The sequence below is a fragment of the Stylophora pistillata genome, chromosome 11 (genome assembly GCF_964205215.1).
Source record: "Stylophora pistillata chromosome 11, jaStyPist1.2, whole genome shotgun sequence".
Lineage (NCBI taxonomy): Eukaryota > Metazoa > Cnidaria > Anthozoa > Scleractinia > Pocilloporidae > Stylophora > Stylophora pistillata.
The window spans coordinates 20,742,618-20,757,541 of NC_142529.1; the positions used below are offsets into that span (position 1 = coordinate 20,742,618).

The following is a 14,924-nucleotide window of genomic DNA, read 5'->3' on the forward strand; positions in this document are numbered from 1 at the left end:
CCACGAAACAGGCTTGTAGGGATGAACTTGTAGTTTACTTGTCTTTTTCCTCCCACAATATATACTTCGCTCTACTTCTATGTATTGAGCACTGTTCTACGAAAATCAAGTCACACTTTATATATATATATATATATATATATATATTGTAGTACACGAGGACGGACAACTTCGAGCTAAGAAAGACATATACTCAAATAAAAAGTCTAAGAAAGTTTAATAAAATACGTTTCGGTCCGAGACCTTCATCAGTTGTAATACAATGACTTACAAATTCCTTAAATAGATTTATGTAGGGCGTGATGACACATATAAACAAACACAGTAATTACTACGCGAAAAATTATCACAATAAAAAGAAATGGAAAAATTGTCGAATCCACTGAAAGTGTTAAGGAACCAGCGTTGACTTGAAAGGCGAGAATTGTACTAAAATTCCTTATCAACGCTGAGACTGGGACCTTTGATGCCCGCCCAATTTGAAAAAATTCTCCGCATTAATTATAGTTTATTCTTTTTTCGGAGTGAAATTCCTGGCGCTTATTCAAGCCGAAGGGTGCCAGAGAGAACAACTGTGCGCTCCAATATGCTTCTTTGGTAATTAGAAGTTTCTCGATGTTACCTGAATTGTTTACTGTCGCCTGCACTTGATCAATGCATTGGAATGAGAAATCGCTTAAATCATGTGGTGTTTTACTAAAATGTACCCCTACTTCACAGGTCTTTTTCTTAGTGACCATAGCAGACTTGTGCTTGCGAAATCTAACTCTAAAGTCATTTGTTGTGGAACCAATGTATTGTAGGCGACATTGCTTGCACGAGGCCAAATAAATTATGTTCTTAGAATCACAGGAAAGTTTCGATCGTATTTTGTAACTCTTGCCTGTTTGAAAACTTAAAAAGGAATTAGATTCAACCTAGTTGCGACAGAGATCGCATCTTGTTCTATTACATTTAAAACATCCCTTGACCTCAGCAACCCCTTCGCTTTCAATGTTAGGGCCATAACGGGATGGTGCCAACAGTTCTTTAAGGTTTTTAGATCTGCGAAAGGATGCTATGATGGAATTTGAAGGAAAAAGCTCTTTTAACTTGGGATTGGATTCCAAAATACCCAGATGTTTTTTAATGATGCGACTTACATCAGGTAAATTTGGATTAAATGTGGTCACAAATGGGAATAATTTCCTCTTAGATCTGGCATGAGTCCTAAGTAGATCACTTCTAGGTATGGTAGAGGCCTTACGAAACTGGTCATCCACTAATTTGAAAGGGTAACCCTGAATTTGGAAGGGTAACCCTTTCAAGTCAACGCTGGTTCCTTAACACTTTCAGTGGATTCGACAATTTTTCCATTTCTTTTTATTGTGATAATTTTTCGCGTAGTAATTACTGTGTTTGTCTATATGTGTCATCACGCCCTACATAAATCTATTTAAGGAATTTGTAAGTCATTGTATTACAACTGATGAAGGTCTCGGACCGAAACGTATTTTATTAAACTTTCTTAGACTTTTTATTTGAGTATATGTCTTTCTTAGCTCGAAGTTGTCCGTCCTCGTGTACTACAATATTTTTCCTACTATTTATCGAAGTTTGGACTGTGAATCCCTTTGGATCCTTCTGGCGCGGCGACACTGTTGGCTCGAGGCCTTTTAACTTGTTATATATATATATATATATATATAACTAACTGCAGACAGTACTGTTTCGGCCTTCTGGGCCTCATCAGTGCAGTGCTAATGCTAGGATGGAGGAGAACCAATATGGTCACCCCAAACGATCCAACCTTTGTGGTATCGTCTAAGCCATGCCAGAGTGCTCAAACTAGAGTACACTAGCGAGCATGCGCAATTGCAGAGCAATGACTCATCCTAGTTAGAGTGCTCAATTTGGACATGAAAGCAAAGCTTTGTATGCCAAAGAGCTATATCTAACTGCAGACAGTACTGTTTCGGCCTTCTGGGCCTCATCAGTGCAGTGCTAATGCTAGGATGGAGGAGAACCAATATGGTCACCCCAAACGATCCAACCTTTGTGGTATCGTCTAAGCCATGCCAGAGTGCTCAAACTAGAGTACACTAGCGAGCATGCGCAATTGCAGAGCAATGACTCATCCTAGTTAGAGTGCTCAATTTGGACATGAAAGCAAAGCTTTGTATGCCAAAGAGCTATATATATATATATATAACTAACTGCAGACAGTACTGTTTCGGCCTTCTGGGCCTCATCAGTGCAGTGCTAATGCTAGGATGGGGGAGAACCGAGACGGTCACCCCAAACGACCCAACCTTTGTGGTATCGTCTAAGCTATGCCAGAGTGCTCAAACTAGAGTAAACCAGCGAGCATGCGCAATTGCAACGGCAATGACTCATCCTAGATAGAGTGCTCAATTTGGACATGAAAGCAAAGCTTTGTATGCCAAAGAGCTATATATATATATAACAATTATATATATATATATATATATATTTAACAACTATTCGACGAGCGCGCGTTGGATATGAGATGATATATAGTCAACGACGCGCGTAGCAACGAGTTGGCTATAATCATCTCATATCCAACAAGCGCGAGTGGAATGATTGTTTTCTTAAAAACGGCCCCAAGATATTAGACAAAGCTTTATATCAGACAGATTTTTTAGCTCCCAATTAGCGTAATTTCAAAGCAATAAGAACAGGTTAATATTTCGAAATAAAAAATCTTTCTTTGTTCTTTCTCAAGACCTCAGAAGAGCCGAGAATCTTGTAACACGGAAAGATAGTGAACATATATGTATGTGTGTATCTATATATATATATATATATATATATATATATATATATATATATAATTATACCTCAAGAATTAGGTTACTTGAACTTTTACTGCAACTCTGAGTTTCATGCCTCTTGCGAAGCAATCGTCAGGCAACTGCCAGAAATAACGGTTACAATCCACCAAAATTTAAAAGACGAAACAATGTATACATGCGCGCGCAACATACTGCACGCGCTATCGTAACGTTAGGTTCTTTAACAGGAGTTTCCTGACATGTCTGCAACCTGATGTCAGCTCAATTCTCACTGAGAAATTTTTTATCTTGTCTTATCCACATGAAGCCTCTTTAAACAAGCGAAGTGAAATAATATCCAATTGTAGACATCGGCGAAAATATATTCTGAGGTATTCTTAACGCTATTATCGGCGCGCGCACGGTTTTCAAGATTTGAATTTTTAAACAATGCCATGTGATCACGTTGCTGAGTTAGAGTTAACCGTCACGATGCCTCAGTGTGTATGGAGTTTAACTGATGAGTGGATCAACTTGTGTTGGTCTACGAAACAGGCTGTATTAAAATCCATATGTGCGTCACTTGAGTAGTCCATTTACTACTATATATATATATATATATATATATATATATATATATATATACATAAGAAGTCTGCAAGTCGATTTTCGCGTGGAACAGTGCTCAATACGTTGAAGCAGAGCAGAATAAATATTATGAGAGGAAAAAAGGACGTAACTACATTTCCCGACAAGCCTGTTTCGTGAATCGCTTCACTCTTCAGGGGTTTAATCCCCTGAAGAGTGAAGCGATTCACGAAACAGGCTTGTCGGGAAATGTAGTTACGTCCTTTTTTCCTCTCATAATATATATATATACATATATATACGCTCTGCAACCCGCATCGAGCCCTTTTTCACAGCCACGATTTCCCCTAGTCTGTTTGTATATATACTCTTTACTATTTCGTTGTGGTGAATGGATTTCAAAGAGCGCTCAACTCTTGAAGGAGCATTGTATATTAAATCAAACCAGTTCAGGACTTCAGGAATGATTCATCGTTTTATTGCTGCGGCAGCCCTGTTTCGTATGGTCTAAGGTTGACCACACTCATCAGGCAACATCAACGAGTCATTAATGCCTTTAGAAGGGCAACATCCCATTATACGTCCATAAAGAATCTAACCACCCACCATCCATACTGAGGAACGTCCCTGTATCCATTACCAAAAGGTTATCCGAAATATCATTAGATAAAGAATGCTTAGACAGCGCATCTATCAGGAGGCACTCGACAAAAGTGGCTATCACCATAAGCTCTCCTACACACCAAGCTAGCCATCCCGCTCTCGTAATACGTTGCAAAGAAACATCTTGTGGTTTAATCCGCCATTCAGCATGAACGTGGCAACAAACGTCAGCAAACACTTCCTTTCACTTATCGATTAGCATTTCCCTAAATCTAACCCCTTCATAAAATTTTTAACCGCAACACACTAAAACTAAGCTACAGCTGCACGAGCAACATCAAAACAATAACAACAATCATAACAAAGCTTTAATTAACAAATCAGCACGCACCAACGATGACAAGAAGAGCTGTAATTGCCGCAAACCTAACTTCTGCCTTATGAATGGAAGGCTGCAACGCGGAAAATGTCATCTACCAGGCTGAAGTCACAACTACAGCCACGAAGGAAACATATATCGGACTCTGTGACACTGCCTTTAAACTAAGATACAGGAACCGTATGTGTTCTTTTCGTAATGAGCGGTATAGACACGCAACGGAACTGAGTAAGTTCATATGGAGCCTAAAAGATAGGAAAATTGCGTATGAAATCAAATGGCGCAAAGTTAAACGGGCTAGGTCCTATTCGAATGTATATAAGAGATGTAATTTATGTTTGTGAGAGAAGTTTTTCATTTTGTGCAGACCAGAAATGTCGACTCTTAACAGCAGAAATGAGCTCGCATCGGGTTGTAGACATGCTAGGAAGTTTCTACTAAAAAAATAATGTTCTTTTTAAATAACGACGATCGCGCGCGCGCTTCACGCAACGATCTTGGAAACTATCGCGTATTTTCAAATATCTCTGATTGTAACTGTTATTTCTAAGAGCCGCCTGATGATTGCTTCGCATGAAGCATGAAACTCAGAGGAGGGAATAAATGACCGAATAACAAACTCTTGGATTAAATGTATTTATTACACGACACGGGCAGTCAGAGGGCCAATAACTAAAATCAACCAATCAAAATGTTCTATTGCTGGTCAATATTCTCTGAGTGAATAAAGGCTGATAGTTTCGAAAGAAACTGTTTGGGGCTGCGTCGGTGGGAGTAACGAAATAATTTGGATATATCAACAAAGTTGAAATGGTAAATTGGTCACCGTAACGATTACAAAAGCTGACGTTTATTCATGTTTTTCTCGTTGCCATGTTCCCACCAATAACGTAGCTCCATTTTCTACCTTTAAAAGCACACACAACCCACAATTCCTCTATTCGCTCCGACGAAGGGCAAACGCTCGAAACGTCAGCTTTTGTAATCGTTACGGTGGCCAATTTACCATTTCAACTTTGTTGATATATTTAAAATATTCTCTAAGTGTTGTCCCGAATGGTCCCGAATGACACCGCACTTGTGTCCCTTTGAACTTCAGTCGTATAATAAATCTCTTATTAACCAAGCTTGCTCGGGACCGTACTGGAAGAATATCGGCCCTCGGTCTTTTTTGTACGGACCTAGCTGCGCTCGATCCGTACTTTCAAGACCTCAGGCCAATATTCTCCCAGTACGTCCCTCGCGCTTGGTTAATAAGATATAAATACATACATACATACATGCATGCATACACTGCATGCATTGCATACATGCATCGCAGACACTGCATGCATTGCAGACATGCATTGCAGACATGCATTGCATACATGCATTGCATACATACATACATACATTACATACATTACATACATACATACCAGAACTAAGCAAATTGCCATAAACAATTCTGATTATTTTCAGGTTAATGTTCTGTAGTAAGATGCAGAATGCAAATTTCCCCACTCACGTTGGACCTTATTGGATGACTTAAAGATATCATAAGACTTTATTAGCTAGTGGTGATTGATAACTGTAATAACACAGTGCTATGATAATGTACCTTTGTGTTGCAAAATATCCATAGCTGGACCAAAAGACAAGTAAAATGTCTGGCTTTCAGCCATGTAAGCTTCTTTCCCTATTAAAGATATCCAAATAAGAAAAAGGAAAGAGTGAAAATCATGTTACACATGTTGATGTATTGAAAAACGCGTAGGTCATAAGCACTGCATAAATCAACAACAAGCAGTCCACTCCGTGTTCGATATAACTTGTGTAATTACAGCCTGAAAAGTAGTTGCCACAATATTTAACATGAGGCTGAATGGCGAGTAATTTGACTGCAGAAAGGTTGAAAAATTACGCATTCATGTGTTGTATAATAAGTAGTTTTGTCGAAAATAAAATAGGGAATATTTGACCTCTCTTCATGTTACCTTGCAAGTAGAGATTTGAATTTATAGGAAAACGTCCATCAGTCATAAAGGTTGCTAAGTTAGCTATTCAAAGCTGCCACCCGCTCAAAAGCATGGAATGGTATAATTTTTCTTGGCATGTGCTTCCCACGACTAGGTGTCAATTAAGTAACAACATTAGTCAATTTTTCAGAGATGAATTGTTTATAAAGTCAGTAAACAAGACAACATAATTGTACCTCACACTATTATAAAATTAATGTTGTCAGTAAAAAATGAAATGAGCTTTAAACCCAAGGCATTCAATTAAGGCAGCAATTCTGACTCTTATCTTTAATTTACTCACCACTATCTGTAATTCCTTGTAGTTGGATTACAAATTCTGCTTCTGATATGTTATTTGTTTTATCACCACAGAGTGTCACCCACATAACTCTATAATTTAACAGAAGTAGCCACAAAAAAAGGCAAGGGATTGTTTCATCTTTACCGCTAAGTTTAAAGAAAAATCGACATGAACATTCAAACACTTCCCATTTTCTGAAAAAGCCTCTGTTTCCAGCCATTATTGACTTCTTTTCCATGCTCTTTTATTTAATGAATCATTGTACTATGTGTTTCCATTGTGTTGGAACACTTTTCATTGCTCTTATCGTAAAATTTCCTGAGCATGGAATAAAAGCCACAATAGACCACTTTCATAAATGGCTGCCAGATTGATATTCTTTTTTTTAAATTAAAATTATCCTTTCTGGCCTCGTTCTCCAGTACAAAATTCAAAAGAATACATTAATTATCTCAAGCGAGGCCAGAAAGGCTAATTTAAATTTAAACAAAAGAATATTAATCCAGCAGCCATTTATGAAAGTGGTCAATAATACAGCTTTTAAAAGAATTTTTGCTCTCTTATCTCTGATTTGACTCCAGTCAACTTATGCAAGTGAAAGTCAGAATAAAACTTGCAGCAAAAAGATGACAACCTTATTGCAATGATGTGAGCACTTAATTGTTATGCTAATTATTATTAGCAATAATTAACTATCCATTTTATTTCATTTCTTCAAAGTTGTGTTACAGCAGCTATTGCTTAAAGCTATTCTGCATTTCTCTCATCTTTGTTGAAGGAAAATTAATAAAAGTCCTTCTGATTTTTAGACATATTGTAAGGATGTATCATTTCCCCCTTTTAATTTCTGGATTTAAATATTTGGAACAACCCTGGAACATCAACCAAAGAATGCTGGACTTTTTTTGAGAAATAGTAAAATTTAGATCAAGGTACCATCCCATTTAATAAGGTTGCATGATATGCAAATCATTTTGTAAACTGCTTCCATAAAAGCAGTATAACTTAATAAATTATACTGCAAAAAATTCAACAAATCTCGAATTATTTGCATTGGGAGAAAAAAAATCATTTTTGCCCAATTGCATTTTTGACCATCTCAAAACTACAGCCTGCAGGTATAATTGAAAATTAATGCATGAAACTTTAACATAAAAGTTAGTTCTGGGAGCACAAAAAAAAGCTAACCTTTGTTCATGATATACCTTTTCCACTACAGCCCAAACAGGCTGTTCAAATGAGCCATCGCAAGAAATGCATAGTAGATTTCCATAGACTAGATAATTTGTAGATCTGTAACAGACAACACACCTCAAATTTATACATACAAATATATCTAGACACCTGCTAATTTAAATAGTTCAGCCCATCGTGTTGTGGTGTAATTAAGTATGAACCAAATATGTTTGACAACAATCAGATGTCAATACTTCAACTATTTATTTCATAATCATCAGTTTACTTCAAATGTACTGTCTAGTATCATAAGCATTATCATCATCTTATAACTGACATCGTATGTAAACAAAGATTAAAAATTAACATATTGCTTACCCCCAGTCAATCCTTTCCTCTGAATCAACTGTAAATTGCAATCCAATTGACATGGGGGTTGGACAGTTTTCTCGGCATAGAGTATGTAGTCCTTTCAGAGTAATCCTAAAAATAATAACAATCATTATTTCTTTACTAGCAAGGTATAACATAGTTATAAGATATTGGAGGATGAGGAGGAGGAGGAGGAGGAGGAGAAGGATGAGGATGATGAGGAGGATGAGGAGGATGAGGGGGAGGATGAGGAGGAGGAGGAAGAGGAGGAGGAGGAGGACAAGGAGGATAAGGAAGAAGAGGAGGATGAAGAGAATGAGGAGGATGATGAGGATGATGAGGAGGATGAGGAGAATGAGGAGGAGGATAATGAGGATGAGAAGGAGGATAACAAGGAGGATGAGGAGGAGGATGAAGATGAGGAGGAGGATGAGGAGGGGGAGGAGGATGAGGAGGGGGAGGAGAATGAGGAGAATGAGGAGGAGGATGATGAGGATGATGAGGAGGATGACAAGGAGGATGAGGAGGAGGATGAGGAGGGGGAGGGTGAGAAGGAGGAGAAGGATGAAGAGGAGGATGAAGATGAGGATGAGGAGGAATAGGAGGATGAGGAGGAGGATGATGATGAGGAGGAGGAGGAGGATGAGGAGGAGGAAGCTGAGCATTAGGATGGGGAAGAAGGGGAAGAGGATGAGGATTTGCTAGGGTTAGAGATAAGGAGGAAAAAGACGAGATGAATATAGGTGAGGCCGAGGATGAGGAGAAGGACGAGCAAAAGGAGGATAAGGAGGAGATGAAAAATGAACTCAAGGAGGAGGAAGATGATGATAAGCAGGAGGAAAAGGGTGAGGGTGAAGAGCAAGATGAGGAGGAGGAGGAGAATAAAGATGAGGGGATGAAGATAGGGTGGACAATGAGAAGGAGGAAGAGGAGGAGAAAGAGGAAGAAAAGAAGGAGGATGAGGGTGAGAATAATTATGAGGGTGAGGAGGAGAAAGATGATGAGGAAGAGGAGGATGATTATGAGAGTGAGGGTGAGGAGCAGGATGAGGATGAGGGTGAGGTTAAGGATGATAAGGTGGATGAGAGGGAAGAGGAGGATGATGATGACAAGAAGGATAAAAAGAAAGAGGAAGAGGAAGATGACATGGAGAGGGTAAGGGGAGATGGAGATGAAGGTGAGGAGGAAGATGAGTGGGAGGAGTAGGATGATGATGGATATGAGAATGGGAATGAGGATAGGGGTGAGGATAGAGAGCAGAATGAAGATGAGGATGAAAATGAGGATGAAGTTGAAGAGGATAACAAGGAGGATAATGAGGATGAAGGAGAAGCAGTGGAACTACTGGTCATTCCAAACTAATTTTTCAACAAAAAACAGTCCACGGATTTCCAGATCGGTATGTTAAATTACAATTAATAAAACAGCTATTCATGGGATTGTACAGAGTGAGGTTAGTCTATTGTTCATGTTCATGTTGTACTTAACACATGCTCATAAATTTGTAAATCAAAGGAGAAAACTTATTCCCACCTATAAATCATCACATCCCTGGAATCACATTTTCCTTTGCTCAGAAACTTGGAAACTCCATCCCTCAACTTGTGAAAACATTCTGCTCTTAGAAGTCTGAAGTAAGTGTTCAGGTATTCTTTTTCTGAGTGGTACTTCCCTTCTTTCTTGATCACTGGTAAGTCAGCTGTTCTAGTTTCTTCAATCCATAGACAAATCAAGAAAAAGCAAAAAGTTTATCATGTAATTGCTGATTAAATGCACCATCCATCATAAATGTGATGGCCATGGCCATTATATAGAGGACATACAATTTTGGAGATTAAAAAATCTGGATTTATGTTTAACTTGTCCACTGGTAGATAAATGAGGAAAAGATAGCTTAAAGTTGAAACCACAGAAAATAGGATATGTCTCATTCATGTGTGCTTGCTTTACCCAGCTACAAACTAAGATGTCCTTGTAAAGAATAAGAAAGTTGGTAAGTTTTGAGCATGGTAAAAACAGGACGCTATCAACATTACCAATGCTAGCAGTATGCAGGACACATGTCATATTATGTGAACTTCAAAATGGGCCTTGCTCACCATAGAGTATCTGTGGCTTAGTGGTAGAGGATCAGACCACAGAATCTGAAGGTCTGAGGCTCAATTCCTCATTGGGACTCAGAATTTTTCCTTTGTTCCACCCTTGTGACTGGACAAAAAAACCTCTCTCTCTATTTCTAAGATTTCCTTGTGATTCAGCTTGAGTGGCAGTTGCACAAGCCTAGCAAAGAGTTGGCAGGTCTAGTTTAAAGAAAAAAATATCTACATAAACTGTGCACTTACCTCTTGAATCTTTATGGATTTCTTCACTCAGCGGCAGCAATGGAAGTTCTCTCCACGACAAAGCCTCAAGATCTGCATGCACTCCTGGCACTGCAATGGCAACCATGAGTGATAGCTTCGCCAGGTAATCCACAGCACATTGCCCACTGGAGCTGCTCACTAAACTTGCTGCGAGAACGTTTGCCATTGGTAGAACTCTTCGACCAGAGGAAGGTGAAACATTTAGGACATGTTCTAGAACATTCTGCACCACTTTAAAGGATTCACTGGTAATTTAAGTATTCGAGAAAACAAAATCACTACCATGGTTTGTTGTTATTGACACTTAAAACTTTAATATTTGACACAAAATGACACAGTCTTTTAGCTAGTTAGTAACAAATAAATTGTTGTTGTATCATCTTGAAATATGTTTTGCTCGACAGAATACAGGTACAAATAATTGTATTGGCTAAGGATCCTAACACGATTGATTTTCACAAATTGCCTTGCTACAGATGTAGGAAGCATTAGTTTCTGAGAATATACAATCACCTAATTAACAATTATTCCACGAGCGTGCGTTGGATATGAGATAATAGATAGCCAACGAGGCGCGTAGCGCCTCGTTGGCTATAATCATCCCATATCCAACAAACACAAGTGGAATAATTGTTTTATTAACAAAAATGCCCCCAAGATATTAGACATATCTTCTCAACTTTATTTTGTAAGAAGAAAACGGATGTTACAATGTACAGATATTAGATTATGGTATATTGACTCATATACCATAATGGCTAAGCCAATAAAAAGTTTTCAATTGCATTACCCAATGATCCAGTTTTTAATAATACTTGTTAGTTACAAACCATTTTCTGCAGAAGCATTCGTGACTTTGCATTTTGTTACCTCTGGTAACTCATTTTCAAATGTTCGGGTTTGTCAAAAATGGATTAAAACACTGACTAGAGATTGGGTTTAAAACACTAGCAACTACAGTAAAAAAAGGCATGGACCAGGGTGTGGAATTCAGACTTATAATGATGCACACCACAAACTACTAGCAAATATACCTAATAAATAAAGAGGAAACTATGAAAGTTTGTAGTTTGTTTTCTGCATTTTATTATGGCACCATAGCTATATTCCTGTTTTATACCAGTCCATAAGATGGTGTCCTTTAATTTTCAAACCCAGTCCATGTTTTCTATTGACCAGAAAAAATTTAAATGACACTAGGTCATAGTTTTTGTAAACTAAGTTAAACTGTTATCAGACCTCAAACACTATTTTGTAACTAAAGATAAAATACCATTAAAATATGTTTAAAATTGTTGATACACCATTTTCTTTAATCTACTGGTAGAAGAAAAACACTGCATAGCACTTTTTAAATACCCTCAATGTTACCTGCCACAACTTTTTTTGGCTATATTCTCAACTATTTCAGGAAGGACATATTTGAAGAAGGTAGTCTTTGAAAATTCTTGAACGATTCCCTGAACAGGCGGTAACATTCCTCTCTGACTACTGGAGCATATCTTATCAATAATAAGTAAGATGTCGTGGGAAAAATTTTCCTTTGTCTGGTTGCTATAATTCCAAGAATGCTGTAGGATGTATTCCCAAAAAGCATGACACCTGTCAAGAATGAGAGTGTATTATTATGTTAAAACAAACACAACAACAAATTTGTTTCAACAGCTAAAAATTAGCCAAACAAAAAAAAAAAAGAAAAGGATTCCAAATTCAATTTGCTTACAATACACTTATGAAGGGCCTCTGATAAGTTTTAAAGAGTACAATACATGATTGTACAGAGATCAATCAATATCATTCAGTTACTTGTATTTTAGGGTTTGAGAATCACTGCATTGGACTTGAAAGTTTTTTCTTAAAATTCAGGTGGTAGCAAAAAAAGGTCAGCAGGCTAGTCTCAGAAAGGTGTCAACTGTGAAAAATCTTTTACAAAAATGTGACACTAGAAGAGGTGGTAAATGCACTGAAACAAAATATCCTCTAAAAGAGGAAAAAAATGTGTTCATAAAATATATATATCACTGCAACCTAGCTGTGAAAGGCTAGCTTGCTTGTGCATGCAGTTTACATTAGAATTGGGAATATATACCCAATTTCAATTCCTGGCCTCCCCTTCCAGGTGGGAAACTTAGTGATTTTAAAAGGAGAGTGATTAACTCTGCCTGAAATCAAAAGAATACCCATATACATGTATATAAAAAAAAAAGACAGATCTGCAAAAACTGAATTTAGAGCAAAGAAGCTTGATATTTTACTAAATTAGGGAGTGAATTTTCAGTGAATAACATCAGTTTAGTTTATACTTAAATGGGGGATAGCATTATAAAGGCACATTTTGGTTTTTCAAACTCCAATTATTCTTTGCTATTCACACCCAAGTATTGTTGCAAGTGAGATTTGCACCTAAAAAAGAAAAAGTGAGTTAAAATCATCTTTTCACACGTGCTGTGTTATCCCACTCGTGTCATTAATATAACTGTTCACCTCAGTGTTGGTGGCCATGCAGTTCCATGAATGTCCACCACTACCAACTCCACTTCAGTGTATACGTATATCTTATTAACCAAGCGCAAGGGCCGCACTGGGAGAATATTGGCCTGAGGTCTTGACAGTACGGACCGAGCGCAGCGAGGTCCATACAAAAAAGACCGAGGGCTGATATTCTTCCAGTACGGTCCCGAGCAAGCTTGGTTAATAAGAGATTTATTATATGACTGAAGTTCAAAGGGACACAAGTGCTGTATCATTCGGGACCATTCAGGACAGTGCCTGGTCCAATACTGAGAGAATATTGACTGGCAATAGAGCATTTTGATTGGTTGATTTTAGTTATTGGCCCTCTGACTGCCCGAGTCATGTAATAATTGTTAAATATTGTGCAATAAAAGCTATTTGCAATAAAAGATCCTGTGATGTAAACATCACTTTTTCTGTTATGTTAAAATCAATTGTCCTTGTTTCCTAAGAATATTAGAGACTGCAGGAATAAATAACTAATTAAAATGCAAACTACTGATATTCAACCCTATTTAAGATAATTTAATGATTTCAACAAAACGAGATAGTCCAATGGCAGGTTAAGTATTGAATTTGAACAAAGATTTCAATTGGATGGTGTGAAGTATTTAATATTCCATCTGATTAGCAAAAATGGATCTTTAATTAGTAATTAATTAAAAATCCAGCCATTGTAAGAGCATATAGTGGGGAAATACAAAATAAGCTTGATTACTTTGCACTAGGGATATTCATTGATATTTTTTACCTCAGCAACTCAACTACAATAGCTGATGATCCATCACTTTCTACCATGTGTAGATGTTTGAAAAATGTCTTCATCTCTTCCTCGTATAATTCGTAACAACTGAAAAAGAGAAAGCAAGAAAATCAACATTTTAATTACCATTCATTCAGTAGAAGAAGAAGGCGTATAATGTATTGTGGTACTACCCCCCTGCCCAACGTAGAAAGTATTTTGTTACTAATTAAAATCAATTCTCCTTTAAGAAAGTCTCTTTTAATTCATCTGCAGTATAAAATAAGAGACTTCTTTCGATGGAAATTTTTTTTTCATAATTTACATTAATATGTTACGCAGTGTTGTTCCTGATCATGTTATCTGCTCACAAATACTACGTACTCCACATACCAAATTATTTCTGGTTCCAGAGCTATTTCTTCTCCTTTGAAACCTACTGAAATCTCAAGAATGTCGCCCACTTTAAGAAATGCTCTGCTGACATCATCTGCGCCGAAATTCTTCAGGTCGAGAAGAAGTTCGATGTATTCAAACTCTTGTTTTCCATTAGATGAGCAGGTTTTCTTCACCAAAATCCATGCTTCCTGGTTTGTTCTTCGTACAACAACACCTTCTACCTTGAAATCATCCCGATCAAAAATGTTAGCAAGACAATTATAAGTTCTGCTTTCATTTTCCTCGCATTTGTCTGCAGCCTCTTCTGCGTATGAGAAGCCTTTAAGTTCGTGAAAAAACTGTTCTATCGTTTTATCGGTCAATTTGAAGTTTTCTGCCTTCTTCTTGTCAATAAACGCCAGTAGTAACGCCTTTCGATACTTGTATGTGACATGGCACGTTTCAAGTTTACACACAGTATTTTTCCATTTTTTAGCTGCTTTCACCCCAGTTAAAAATTCTTCGTAATGTTTCCGGTAATCTCTAAGGAGCAATCCATCTTTGCAAAATTTCTCGATGTCTTTATTCGCCATAGCTCCATAAAACTTGTAAACCAGGGGGTCCACAATCCGTAACGTGAGGTAGGAGGGGGTTAGTGAGCGCTCAAGTCTTCACTGGGTACCCCCGAGTTACTGTTGATCTGCGTGGGTATAGCTTGTTTCTCCAGTACT

General features: G+C 37.6%; 1 protein-coding gene across 3 annotated transcripts in view; it reads right to left on the reverse strand.

Annotated features, from left to right (window-relative positions):
- The window catches only part of LOC111340451 (uncharacterized), a 38,336-nt gene extending 23,423 nt beyond the window's left edge, over window positions 1-14,913 (reverse strand). For 2 of the 3 annotated variants that reach the window (XM_088739783.1, XM_088739784.1), the window contains exons 1-9: window positions 14,209-14,885; window positions 13,825-13,923; window positions 11,931-12,161; window positions 10,539-10,804; window positions 9,730-9,907; window positions 8,203-8,307; window positions 7,837-7,941; window positions 6,649-6,737; window positions 5,948-6,025 (exon numbers count right to left, since the gene is read on the reverse strand). In XM_088739783.1, the coding sequence (XP_088595909.1) occupies window positions 5,948-6,025; window positions 6,649-6,737; window positions 7,837-7,941; window positions 8,203-8,307; window positions 9,730-9,907; window positions 10,539-10,804; window positions 11,931-12,161; window positions 13,825-13,923; window positions 14,209-14,786 (1,729 nt within the window). In that variant the 5' untranslated portion in view covers window positions 14,787-14,885. Of the gene's footprint in view, window positions 1-5,947; window positions 6,026-6,648; window positions 6,738-7,836; window positions 7,942-8,202; window positions 8,308-9,729; window positions 9,908-10,538; window positions 10,805-11,930; window positions 12,162-13,824; window positions 13,924-14,208 lie in introns of all 3 variants that reach the window. The other variant, XM_088739781.1, reaches the window with a different exon arrangement.
- Between the last annotated feature and the right edge of the window lie 11 nt (window positions 14,914-14,924).